General features: G+C 44.7%; 1 protein-coding gene across 2 annotated transcripts in view; it reads right to left on the bottom strand.

The window, feature by feature from the left end:
- Window positions 1-305: 305 nt before the first annotated feature.
- Window positions 306-13,664, bottom strand: part of Ptr (patched domain-containing protein) — a 44,931-nt gene continuing 31,572 nt past the window's right edge. For both annotated transcript variants that reach the window (XM_022083320.2, XM_022083321.2), the window contains exons 2-10: window positions 11,567-11,849; window positions 10,566-10,962; window positions 9,519-9,862; window positions 8,153-8,353; window positions 7,793-7,924; window positions 4,471-4,784; window positions 3,990-4,202; window positions 3,122-3,331; window positions 306-2,303 (exon numbers count right to left, since the gene is read on the bottom strand). In XM_022083320.2, the coding sequence (XP_021939012.1) occupies window positions 1,056-2,303; window positions 3,122-3,331; window positions 3,990-4,202; window positions 4,471-4,784; window positions 7,793-7,924; window positions 8,153-8,353; window positions 9,519-9,862; window positions 10,566-10,962; window positions 11,567-11,849 (3,342 nt within the window). In that variant the 3' untranslated portion in view covers window positions 306-1,055. The remainder of the gene's footprint in view (window positions 2,304-3,121; window positions 3,332-3,989; window positions 4,203-4,470; window positions 4,785-7,792; window positions 7,925-8,152; window positions 8,354-9,518; window positions 9,863-10,565; window positions 10,963-11,566; window positions 11,850-13,664) is intronic.

Below are 13,664 nucleotides of genomic sequence, written 5' to 3'. Positions count from 1 at the left end.
TGCAATAAAACTAATCAAACGCTCAAGCCCAGTTCACTGCCGTGTCTTTAAATGCTATTTGTTCCAGTGGGTAAGTTTTGGTCTCCATCCTTCCAATAAAGAACTTGGTGCCAGAATAACTTACCTGAATTGGAATTCAGAGTTCTGATGTTATTCAAGAATCCAAATATTAAGACGTTCTGCTTCAGTTTTTCGTGTGTTATTTGGGGGTTACAAGTCCAGAACATGGTCTTATGAAGATGGATATGACTTCAGTTTTGGCTCGTGGTGGAACTTGTGTACAGGAGGAGAAAATGAGGTACAAATTGAGGATGCAAAAATTCACTCTTCTAATGTAGACTGTTGCCAGTGTCTTTGGCTTATACAAAACACCTGTGTTTAAATACAGTACAGTACGCACATCCTGTGACTGGCAAGTGCCCCCCCCCCCCTTTCCAACCATGACTTCTTTCAGACGGTTGCTTAATTGTCAACATCGGAACATAGAACACATGTTGTGGGTATCAAAACTGGCCCTGTTTTAACACCGCTAAAACCAGAACCCACAACTGTACATTATACTGAGCCAGTTCACATCCTCACAACCTAATTCTCTAAGGTCCTACTATCTGGCACAATCTTCTTTCCAAAATTGTATGTACATTTCTTGCTTTGTCCAGACCATCTCTCCTTGGTTGTCTACCCTAATATGAATCATGAACGTCCGTGTTATATATGTTCCACGTGCCACTTCATCTCTGTTGAGTGCAAAAATAGAAATCTCTTGACATTTTATTGTTTCTGAAATCAGCAAATCTTCCTGAGACTGAGGCTAAGGCGCAGAAATGTGGGACATTCCCAAGTATGCAAGATGTTACTAATTTGTGTAACACTCCGAAGACCTTCAGAGCAAGCGTTTTTTTCTCGCAATGCAACCGTGGATCTTGTCGGCTAGTTTTCACATTTTCCATGTAAACCCCGTGTATAATTTGTGTGTAGTCGCACTGTAGCCCTTTTCTGGGATAAGTCACTGGTAGGACTGTTTTGATCTGTTATGGCTTGTGTCTGTTCCTTTGTCATGGAAATTTCATTTCTCCTATGTAACTCGGCACACTGCGTGAATGGTGGTGTTGGTAATGGTTGTTTTGAGACTTGGACCGAGGTGAATATTGCCTAAAGTTGTCATGTGGGCGGTTCCTATTCCACGCGGCGGCTCGGTCCCGGCTCCTGTGATGCTGCCCTCCCTCGTCGCTAAGATATCCAGAATTGGCGTATACTTCCATGAGGTGTGGAGGCTGGAATTCTTGTGGCCTTCCCCGGCAGACTTCTGCTCCAGAAGGACGGGCCGAAGGTGACTTCCGCCAGCCATCCTTTTGATGTCTGCTCTGTTCATAATCCTCGCCTGCCTCTTCCCTTTGCTGCAGACGGCGTTGGGACTTGCTGGAACTCGACTCGCTAGAATCTTCTCCGGATGTTCCTAATCCCAGATCTTTTTCCAAGGATCCAGATGTACCACCATATTTTCCTCCACTATACATCTTCATATGACTTGGCAGACCTGGCAATGGGATGCCAAAGTGTGGGCAATTTCCCAGCTTTCCCTCATTCTCTACATTCCTGGGGTGATAATTGCCTTCCTTATGTTTTGCAAAATGCTTTGGTGATGAAGATTTCAGCTCGCCGTTTGTGCATCTGTGCATAAAATTACTGTGGCTTACGGGGTTTAGGGAAGGATGAGGAATACAGAATGGATGAGGGAATGTTTTCTCCACATCAGAAGGACGCTTCGTGTCAGATGGCTCTTTGTCTAATGGTTTTCGCTTCTTGGAGGCCGTACAAGAGCCAGGTCCAAAGAGGGATAACAATACTGGCAGAAGGAAGAGGCCATGCATTGCCCCAAAGAACACCACAAGGAACACCATCTTGAAAAACACCAAGAATATGTAACTTCCTGCAAGGACAAGGCTTATAACTGCAAGGATTGTGCTGCTAGCGCCTTGGATAATAGGCAGGCCTAGGGCATATAGGCTTTCCTTCACACGCTCCTCAGGGGTGCTTCCTTGCGATGACATACAAGCGTAACATATGTGCGCCGTGTAATCGACGGAGAATCCGATGCACATGATGAGATTAATCATTGAGATGGAGTCCAGGTTCACCCCCCAAAGCGCCATATATCCTGCGACTCCAGCCTCGATGGAGATGATGGACAGGGCGACCCAGAGGCAGCACTGAATGTTGGGAATGAAAATGAAGCACACCACCATCATGACGAGGGCGCCAATTACCATGCTCTGGATGGATGTCGGACGTACCAGTTCAAACTGCGACAGGGGAGGTGAATGTAATTAAAAATTTGTAGTTGTCCAATAATGTACACAGACTCGACTTAAGTACAAACAGCCAACAAATATAAAAAGACTTTTTCAAAGTGAGGCAAAGAACATAATAAGAAAAATGGGCAATTTCCACGTAGTTAATTATGCGTACGCGAAACTTAACATCTTCTGGCTCGACGTTTAGCAGTCGTCAAGATCATTCGTTCCGGTCAGAAAACTACTGCGGGGGTGTGAATGAGAGCAAAGTGGAATAACTGGCGTGTTCTTTTGCTGCCTTTTTCGCAGTACGTGCAACTGAAAGGGGTTGAATTTTTTTCCAGCAAAAGCTTAAAACAGTCTCGTAAGCTTACGGACATTTTAATTGGAGAAGGAGATTTAATTTCATTCCTCGGAGTACATACACGGAGTCGAAGAGTTGGTTCTCTGGCAGGACGAATATCTCGATGGAATAACAATGAAAAAGAAGTGTGGATTTTATGAAAGGGGGTGGTATTATAAGCAGGGGCACTTTTTAAAGTATCTTTTAGATAATTCTGTCCGAAATTTACATTTTGTGGGACAACAACGAAAGAACTGTTTTAGATTTCTGGGGGGGGGGGGGGGGGTGTTACAATAACAAATGAATCTCTGACAATCTACGAAGACTTTGAAGCATTTCAGACACTTTGTTTGAATGTATAGGCGTTTTAATAGTATCATGTCGGCCAATGACAAATCTTAAGAGTTCTGAAGACGCAGATGTCCTAAGAAGTATTAAATAAATAATACTGCCAATAAAACTACTGACGTGGTAAAATACTTACCTGATCAAAGAAGACAAAATATGGGTGAAAAACACTGACGTTCAGATGTGAATGGTGACAGATGTTCCTCAGGGCTCGAACCATCTCTTTTTCTCCATTTGTGTCACTGATGTTAACTGCCTGTATAAGGAATCGTGACGCGATGATGCGTGTGCCGTCGTCGTTGAACTTCACGTCAAGGGAAAACGGATTTGGTTTAAACAACCACAGCTGCAACGAGGAAAACAGTGTTTCAGGGTGCGCCTCTGGCAAAACACGTGCATTCTTTGTGCCCTTGGACACATTTTTGGTCTTGATGTTCATTTACTGCAGATAAATCTGTTGCTAGCCGACATGATCGCAGACGCTGCACAGAACGGTGATTCTATTGATAACGCTAATTCTCTACATAAAGTTGCTGTCCACTGTGTAGAAATATATTTCATATAGAAGTAGATGGAATCAAAATTATGCTTCAGTTTTTATACAATTTTTGTCCCTCTCCAAAAAAAAAATGTAGATTTGAAAAAGTTAAATTACAGTTCTGTCTAAAAAGGAACTGCAGTAGACTGATGCACACCAAAATTAAATTTCTTGACACTCTGAACGTAGATGCAAACATCAGATTTAATCAGAGCCTTTGTCTGTAATTTTCATTTTTGGGCTCCATTCAATGTGTGGCTTATACTGACAAAACAGTTAAATTTTCATTACGTATCTCTCGAATTTGGATCTTAGAAGGTCAAAATTACTGTCTTGGTCAATTATTTGATTCCTGAAATCTTACCTTCGAATGTTCATGCTTTGGATTCTTTGCGCAGATTGGCGTTCGGTTTCTATAATTGATCTCTGAAGGTAACTGATTAGCATAGACAAAGTTACGTCTCACCTCTTTCAGTGTCCTGATGAAGTCATCTTCAGTATCGATAGACACGTTGAGGTAATCTTGGTTCCGACGAACGTAGCCAACAAAAGATCTTAACCATGATTCTGTGTAGAGTGGAGATGAGATGTAAGTTGTGTTCTCAAATGTCTGGGTCAGATTCTCCACTTCTGCTTGAATCACTGGATCTGAGTAATTCAATTCTCCACTAATGATGACCTGTCGACATTTAACATATTTATTACACAGTGGTACATTGTACCATCTTCTTTTTTTTCAACACGGAAGTAAATTTAAAAAAAATGAAATATCTCTTTCGTTACTGGTGTGTGTGTTATGGGTTGTGATGTCATGTATTCTTGTACATTCTGTGAGATTTGCAGAGATCTTGTCTGAGATGATGACTTTCTTGTGTTTTTAATATGAAGGGAGAACCCAAGTTGGAAAGATGGGCTTTCTTTCTTTTAATGACTGTCGATAACGTTACCTGGATCCTGTATGGAAACTCCCGGAAGTAAAAATCCTCACGGTCGTAGAACTCCACAGAATAGGAATCCGACCGTGACAGTTTACGCCGTTCCAGGCCTTCCTCCATGACTGAGATGCCGTAGCAAGCCCCGGCAATGTAGCAGACGAAGGTCGTCATGACCACCACCTTCACCGGCCACCGACTCAGGAACGGCGCCATGTTGTCGCGGAAATAGGCCATGATGCAATGTTCCTTGTTATCCCTTGGGTTATCTGGGTCATCGAGGTCTAGGCCTCCCACACAGAACTTGCGGTACAGCCATGATTTCTTGTCTACGGAAAATGCAATGTTATTGGTCTGGAGCTGTCGGTCTATGCCGATGATATTAATATGTTGGGCGATAACAGAAACATTCTTAAGGGCTAGTAGGGATGTTGGTCTAGAGAAGAGACAAAGTACATGACCATGTCTCGGCATCACAAATCAGGACAGAACCAGAATGTAAGGATAGCCGATAAACCGTTCAAAATTCAAGTACTCGGGGACGACAATAACCGGCCTTCAAATGCAGCTTGTCAGCGGAGCAGATGATTGTTGTCATCCATTGCGAGATTAGGTTGGCCTAAACCGCTCTCTGGTCTATTAGATTTACGTGCCGCAGAGTAACTCCGAGCCCGGATGACTGCTACAAGTACGCTCGTGGGAGGGAGAGAGGGGAAGACAGCGAAGAGCTAACTCAGTGAAATTATTGCGTTTAATTTGCAGAAGTAGCGGGTGTGGGTTGACTCTTGTGACTTCGTTGCTAGCGACTTATAGACCCCCTGGTTCACAGACTACAGCGCAATTTGAAGGTCAGCGAATGTTTCGAAATTAAAAGCGGTCTCTGCTGACAGCTCTTGTCATTTCGGTTTGTTCCAAATCAGGACGTGGGACGGCGAGTACGTACCTCCGTTTGACATCTTCCTCAGGAGCGTTACCCATCTTCTTGATCCTTCCTTATCCCTCGCTCCGGGTCTTGCCTTGGCCTTACGGCCACCAGCAGATGAATCTTCGCCCTCGAGCCGTAGTGGTTTCGGTAACGTAATTGCTTCTCCAACATTCTTTTCGCTTGTGAAAATTCATCCCGCGGTTGAGCATCCCAAAGACACGCCATTGTTTTTCTACTGGGTACCAGAGTAAGTTACTCCTCGTTTTTAAATTTCTAGAGTTGGCTTTCTGTTTATGCAGTTATGACATACTTCGCGGCCAAACTGCAGAGTTGCTTTTAGGGTTTGCGTTAACTTAAGATGTGGCTTATTAAGGCTTTGACCGGGATGTTCTTTGTTAAATCTTATGTGGTACCGCCTGATTCGACTTCTAATGGTTAAGTGAAGTGTTTTCTTCGCGGTACGGTCTGGATTCGTAAATAATATTCAGACGATCTTCGGCTTCAAAGGGTTAACCAGCTGATTTTCGTAATGGTGAGGTGTAGTGTTTTCTTCGCGGTACGGACTGAATTCATAAATAATATTCAGACGATCTTCGGCTTCAAAGGGTTAATTGTATCGCTAGTAATTGTCCCGGCCTGCTTCTTTACTGGGAGGGAGGTACACATGTTATCCAAATGTGGCTGGTGTCCTTGTCTACTTCAGTACGCAAATCCCGTCGACGTTCTCATGCCAATAGTAATCGAAAACTCGAACTTCTGTCAAAATCTACGGCCCTCGTATCAGACTTTAAATAGAACACTTGAAGGTGGTATCTCCGGTTACCAGGTCTACCGACCCTAAATTACAACAAAACCCACATGAATAAATCAATGACTCGTTTTGTTCTGGGTTTAAAAACGTAACCCAGATTAAAAAAACTGGTATGATTTCAACATTTAATGTTTGGCTAACTTCGTTGAAGGAGAAAAAGTTGTGTGTTTGAAGGTATCAGTTCAGACTTATTAAAATATCGATTGTGGTGTTGTAGCGTCGTCATCTAAAATGTTAAGGTGTTTACCGACGTCCCAGAAGACCAGAAGCGAGATTTGTCATCGCGAGAATCTCAAATCTCACAAAAAGAAGTTAATGTTCTACACGTGGTATTTCGTAATGTTGCGTCATGTAATGGCTGTGCGTTGTGAAAGATTTGAACAGGCAGAACAAAGAAAGTAGTTCCTCCTGTCTTCTTTAACGTCAAAGGCGGAGAAGTGCCGGAACTAATACGCAGTATTTGGTTTCTCTGAACATAGGAGAGCGGTGTTTGCTTTTTTCTTACGTGCGCGGTCTGAGATTTGTCTGTTTTTTGCCGGAGGGCAGCGTTCGCTTTCACCGCGTCTTAACTCTGCCCATCTGTTGCTGCATTTGCTTCATGCTCGCGAGTGTGAGCCTGCTCACGTCCGCTATGACGCAAGCATCACTTTCTCCGCCACCAGAGGAGATATCCGACTATCAGTTGTCTTCCGGATCGGCGGAGGCTATGAAGGTCATTAAACCAATCCAGCGTCAACTTCCTTCGTTTATGAATTCGACCTACAATTTCACGTCCTGCGCTCAAAAGTATGGGGAAGTGTAATCTTAGTTCGCTTAGTTTACAGGATTTTAAAGTTGCGTTAAATTCTTAACACAGGGTAAACTCGGAAAGTACTGGTACAGCAATATAAGCAGAGCAACAGATACACCAGATTTTAATTTTAATTTTGATAGACCTGACGATGATAGAATTGTATATCGAAACATGTCGTCAATTTTAAAATGTAACAATTTTATGTGAAATTTTATATGATTTTAACAATAAGCTTGTGTAACGACGGAAAATAAAAGTATTGTATTGAGGAACACAAGCATGATGCAATTAAGATATAAACCTTAAAGAATTGTATTGCTTAAGAAACTACGGCCCTCCGGTGCGTAAAACATCACTACATTTGCACTGAGCGTTATTTTCTTCATTCATATGAGATTCGATCTGGAGACGCAATTTAGCTTTGAACAAAACCCTTCAAATGCTTTGCATGGATCTTAAAGTCAATTTCATGTGAAAACGTCTTCGCGCCGACTGAGGGTACATTTCTACCAATCGCATAGAAGAAAATAACTCATCGCCCTGATGGTGGAGACAGCAGGGACCTCACTGAAACGTCAGTGAACTTCTACCAGACTGCACGGCGCAACAACCCAGAAGACAGCCATCTTGCGACTCACCGCCGTGAAAACCTCAAATCTTGCATCTTGAGTGAAGGTCGCGTATTGTTTCAATAATTAGCCTCGAACAATGGCAGATTTCGTGATTACAAATGAACAATAATTACGGATGAAAATATAGAACAATAGAGAATTCAGGTGCGTGGTAACAAGACATAATAAGCACTTACCAGATTTGGATACGGGGTCCACCTTGACGCAGATCATGGAATGTAGGTTTTTGCGCTCGGCGTAACCAGCGACGGCGACACAGGCAGCGAAGAATGTGATGTGCCAGATGAACGTGAAGCAGACGGCGAAACCTGAACAAGGGAAAATACTTCGCGGTCAACAGTCTCTGTGTGCGAGTGTGGGGGATTTCGGGTGTGTTCGTAATCGGGAATTATCCTCACTTACTACTACCTAACCTAACCTCACTGGCTACGGTGACCGAGGTTTCCCTCAAAATTCTCCAGCACAGGCAACACAACAAAGTCTATAAGTTGTCGTCAAATAGGCGAATAATGACGACGTTGGTAGTTGCTGCTCACCAGAGTAGATGCAGAATATGCGGACGGACTGGAACGGGCTGATTATGCCAATCCAGAAGCTGATCATGTCGGTGATGGAGGTGATGCTGATGGACACGGCTGCCTCGCTCAGCATCCGGCCCATTCGCTCCGGAACCGACAGCTGAGCGGACGACCTCCTCCACGCCGCCAGCATCACAAACGTGTCGTCAATTCCGATACCTGGAAGCAGACATCGCCCTGAAAATGGAGGCAGCAGGAGCCTCTGAAAAATTGGTGAAGTTCTACCAGAGCACACGGCGCCTCATTCCAGAAGACAGCCATCTCCGGACTCACCGCCCTAAGTTTTTCATCATAATTAAGTATTTAACTAATTTTTGCCTTGTGCGTGTCAGGAGTGGGTTCCGATTATCTTGCATTTATAATCTGTACTCATTTTTCCGCTAAAGTGCTTTTGAAACTTCTGAAGTAGTTGATCACTGAGGACAAAATAGAATTTCCCCCCCCCCACTACTGCAAGGGGGGGGGCGTGTCAGCAAAGTGCAGTTTACGTCACGTAGCAAAAGCAAGAATTAAACAGGAGCAGTCGACTTAAGCGAATGTGAAAGGACTTTATCTGGGGCTGTCCGCTGCCAGTTGCAATGCACAACGAACATTTCTTCCTTTCCCTTTGCTGAGACCTGCCTCGAACAAAAACAAAGGCACGATCATATAGCAATCTGTGACCACAGATGAGAAATACACATTAATTTTGGTTTCAAAATCAGAAAGAAAACTGTTACTTGGGAGATCCAGGCGCGAATGATAAGATAATATTAAAACTAATTTTTAAAGAAAATTCTTGTATGTGGTTGGGATTCATCCTTTTCAAGAAAGGAATTGTAGGTGGAGTTTTTTCAGCAAGGTGAATGAATGAATCTCCAAGACACAGGATTTATTGACAAGCTGAGCGACTGTTAGTTTGTCAAGAAGGACTCCGTTGGATGGTGCTACGTGCATTCACGTCAATATGGCTTCTTAGCGACGTGCAACTGGACTGCGCCAAAGTCACGCTGGAGGAACTGAGCTTCCAAGACGAACGACGTCCCTGGTTCGACTCTAACTTTAATCCGAAGCAACTGAGAGGGCAGGCCGCGGTTGTCCGATTTCACTCAGTTGCCGTTCAGAAAGGCACTGGCGCCACCTTCAATGTCCTTCAGGTCGTACTTACAGCGAGGCCACGGGTTAGACGTCGTGTCATATCGACCGCATTTGGCGCGATTAATAATTCATCAAAGATTTCTCTTTAATTGATAAGAGGATAGTAATGAGACGCAAGGCGGGGAATATCTTGAAGAAGGACTTCGCGCAGACCGACACGAAGTACAGCGGAAGGCGACGCACTTACCGAGCATGAGGAAAGGCGCCGCGAGGTTGATGCCGATGAATTCGACGCCCAGGTACATGGTGACGCCGAAGGCAGCGGCGGTGCCCATGCACGCGGAGATGTTTCCCAGGAGGCCGAGCCAGGGCTTGGCGCGGACCCAGTCCGCCATCCAGCACGACACCATCGAGAATGCGGCCATGATGACGAACGTAGTGCTGAAGTACGGCACCACGGTCCGCGTGTTGCGTTCCAACTCGATGTCCAGAGTTCGACTTGCGAACCTGGCAGTGGATATGTAGCGGAACACGTGGTTTTCTTCGGCTCGCCCCACCGCACTCAGGAAAGCGTCCTCCCAAGCTGCACCTCTGCAAGAAACAGGGGTGTCCATACATCAAACCGACGGCGATGAGTGGCTGAAGTGGACAGTGACTCGGAGCAACGATGTATTTGTTTACTTTGTCACCAAAACCGAACCAAATGCTTGGGGATGAAGGTCTCTGTATAAACGGAATTATTAGAGTGGTCAGATCAAAGAGTATGTTACAAGGGAGTTTCATTCTTGGTAAGAAGGCCTGAAAAAGGAAGAGAGAACTCGAAGAATTACGCGAGCATGCGGATCGTGTTAACCTCAGGACAAGGTCGAATAGCGGGCGGGCATTTTGTTATGCACTGGAGTAATTGATATCGAGGTAAGGAAGCCGGAACGTTGAGCTGAACACTCGACTTGGTAACAGGATGGTCGCTTTAAGTATCGAATGTGGCGAACGCTTGGCGCGAGCCAGCTGGTTAAGGTTCTTCTGTCTTACCGTCGCCGCTTAAGGATTGAAACGCGCACTTTTGCACGCCAAGAAAACGAAGACGCGGTAGATTGTGGGCGTTTACTCTGCTTTATTCAGCAAAGCTGTAAGTGGCTCGTATTATGTAGCGTTAAATGCTAGGATGATTAATGAACGATGAACTGGACGGGATATGGAAGGAGGCTTCCGAAGAACTGGAACGGGCTGGGAGGGAGCTTCTCTACCAGCTGAGCGACTGTGAGCTTTTCAAGAATGTCAGTCAGTGACTCACCTTGCATCCTGCCGCTTGGTGTCGGCGGTGACGAAGTAGACCAACTGCACGGAGGGCACGCTGATGATGAGCCCGTCCTCACTGACGACGGTGCCCCCGAAGTAGACTGGGAACGCGTGGGCGTCCCACGTCACGGGGTTGAACATGATGGGGAACGTGAGGTTCAGGGTCCGGTTCTCGACTTCTTCGATGACGTAGTCGAGGTTCAGCACGTCGTTCTGGAAGCATTCGTCCACCCACCGCGCGCACACGTCCCGGTAGGTGAACGTCTCCTCCTCGTCCCAGTGAACTGTCTCGTTCTGGATCAACTGGTCCAGCAGCCGCAGTTCGTGCCAGATCTCGCTCTTCAACATATCCTTCCCGTGTCTTGGAACCACGATCACCCGCCCGAATCGCCCTGGCGCAAGGAATCTTGCTTAGCCTACACTTCTGGTTTCATCAGGAGGGATTTTGCCTCATGGAGTTAATTACGCTTATCATGTCTGCCGTCTTAACTGACTTCTTATTTTCATTAAACCTGGAACGTTAATTTGCATTTGCCACTAGGGTAGCTTCTGCAGTAAGATTCCAGTGGTTACTTCAGAAACAGTTCTTTAAAATATAAACAACTGTTTTTAGATTCTTGTAAAACGTAAAACAACAGCGCGTTCGAGAAGTTTTTTTTTTGGCTACAACTAATGAAACATCGCAACAAGAAGGACTTTTGAAGATTATCGGATTATAAATAATGTGCAAAGTTTCCAACAGTTTTTGTTTATATCTGAGCAGATACAAACGTGGTGGAGGCATAACTTGGAAGACGCCTTTTACAGATTAGTTTTGGTAGTACTAGTGACAAATGACAAACGCCGCAGGCACCGCACGTAGATCCAAGCGCGTGAGTTAGTTAAAATAGACGCGCAATTCTTGCTCGAAAGCGTTTCTTTCCGAAGTACCCGTGATTGCTTAAGTGTAGGAGGGTAGACATGCAAACTGGAGGGGCTAATCTTATGGTTGCTTACCTGGCCTGGTGATGCGACCCACGTTGAACCTGCTGGTGTAGTTTGGTTTGAAGTAAGACTCCACAATGGCTCGCTCCACTTTGCCTTCCCCGCTCAAGGGACTGAAGAGGTACTCCGGGTCCATCTCGTACTTGACCCTTTGGAAGCCGGTGACACAAAGAAGTGTGAGGAGGATCGGCACAATGAGGAAGTAACCCGGGTGTCGTCCGACGATGAGCCCCAGGTGGTAGAACGAGATGTGGAGCGCCTTGTCCACACACGTGAACCTGCACCCCATGTCGACCTGCAACGCACCGGTAAGATCATCGTCATTGTCACCTAGGGACGGCCCAACGAAAGCTGCGAGTCGGAGAGCGAAGGAGGAAACAAAGTTTTGTTAGCACCAGAAGAGAAATGCGTCGCTCTTCATGTGTCTGGGCTCATTAACTACCTTATTGAAGCTGATTATAAAACTGCAAGGGAACTGACGATACACGAAAGGACAGACATTCATATGATCTTATAAATTAATCCAGACACGGAAAATTTGAAGCAGAGGCTTTGAAAAATACGCGTAATCGAAATATTTATAGTATTAATGAATTGTTTCATCTGAGCTAATTTTAGAATTTAAATATTTTTTTTACAGAATAAATCAGATCGCAGCGGCACGCACTGTAGTTTTTGCGACGATGAAATATGGCCTAAAGATGACGTAATACGCGTCCAACAGGGAAAAAAAAAGAACTTGTTTAGATGGAATGTTTAATTTAATTTAATATCACGCAACACCGCTCAGTAGATGTACATGATTACTGGTACCAGACTGATACTCACGAGTAATTCCGTGCTACAATTACTGGGCACTGGGGCCCCAGTCACATGATCGCATACCAGAAACAGAGACGTCTCTGGTTGTTTGACGGCTGAAGCTACACCCAATTAATTAAGTTGAATGGGAACTCGTGTCGGTCACGTGAAAAAGATTCCTCACTGGTAGCCGCGGAGCTGTGCCTCGTCTTTTGTGTAACCAAAGGTCTACTATCGCGCTCACCTGAAGTCGCCACGGGACCCTGTCCTGAGTTACATGTACGGCCGTATCTTCAATGGTGATTTTAACATCATCCTCCCACCGCTTGCAAGACTAGATCTTCAGGCTTCGCTGCTAAGATTCTTATCTTCCCCATGCATGCTACGTGCCACGGCCTCCTTGATTTGATATCCTAATATTATTCGGTAGAGTAACACAATCAGATACACCACATAAATCCCATGCTAAGTAAATCTGCATAAATTCCATCATGTCTGCAACATATTTATGCGGAACATTACTTCTTAAGCGTTCTCCAATCCAAATAGCGGTTCAGGTTGCCTGCGTACTGGCTGTGGTGGCAGAGCGCTTGCGACAGACCGATCCTCCATCTAGGGTTACGTGTGTCATGCGAGATCAGAATTAAACGGAAAATGACCTGGAGGCCTGGCCCGTGAAAGTAGGTACAGCAGCACCAGAACTGTGTTTAAACTTACGACATAAGCCGCCTCAGTATTCTCGACAAATTAGCTCATTCCTTTGACAAAAAATCTCTTTAATGACAGCTTTGATTTTTCGTGGTGTCGTGTCGATATAATTGCGAAATTGCGTTATTTAACCAGGTTATCTGTGTTACGTTAGCACATTGGATCTATTATGTTGAAAGTGTGACTGAGTCGTCACAACCTAATACAAAAAGGTCTACAGATCAGACACACAAAAACACTACACCTGCATGGGAGTTATGGCCGACTATGAACCTTCACCTTTCTGAAGAAGAACTTGTAGCACAGGAATCACCAATCAGAGATTTTTTCCGAAAATTGCTCTAAATGGCGTGCAATTTGGGAACACATCCTTGAAATCAGAAGTGACCCGTATGCTAAAATGAATTAGTTAATGAAAATTATACCCACGTAATGTACGTAAGTGCATTACCATCTGTTTTATCATAATGTCCTCTCAAGAAACAGAAGATTTAAGCAATACTAAAGTTCATTCAGCCCCTTTCAGCAACCTTTAAATTTAAGTAAAGTGAACGCAATCTTTAGATGGTAATGATTGCCACACGCACTATAGCTGGTCAAA

The sequence above is a fragment of the Zootermopsis nevadensis genome, unplaced genomic scaffold (genome assembly GCF_977971745.1).
Source record: "Zootermopsis nevadensis isolate Lab colony 2312 unplaced genomic scaffold, Znev_1.0 Znev_ptg000007l, whole genome shotgun sequence".
NCBI lineage: Eukaryota > Metazoa > Arthropoda > Insecta > Blattodea > Termopsidae > Zootermopsis > Zootermopsis nevadensis.
Note: the sequence above shows the minus strand (reverse complement) of the source record. Positions and strands in the feature narration are given on the sequence as shown.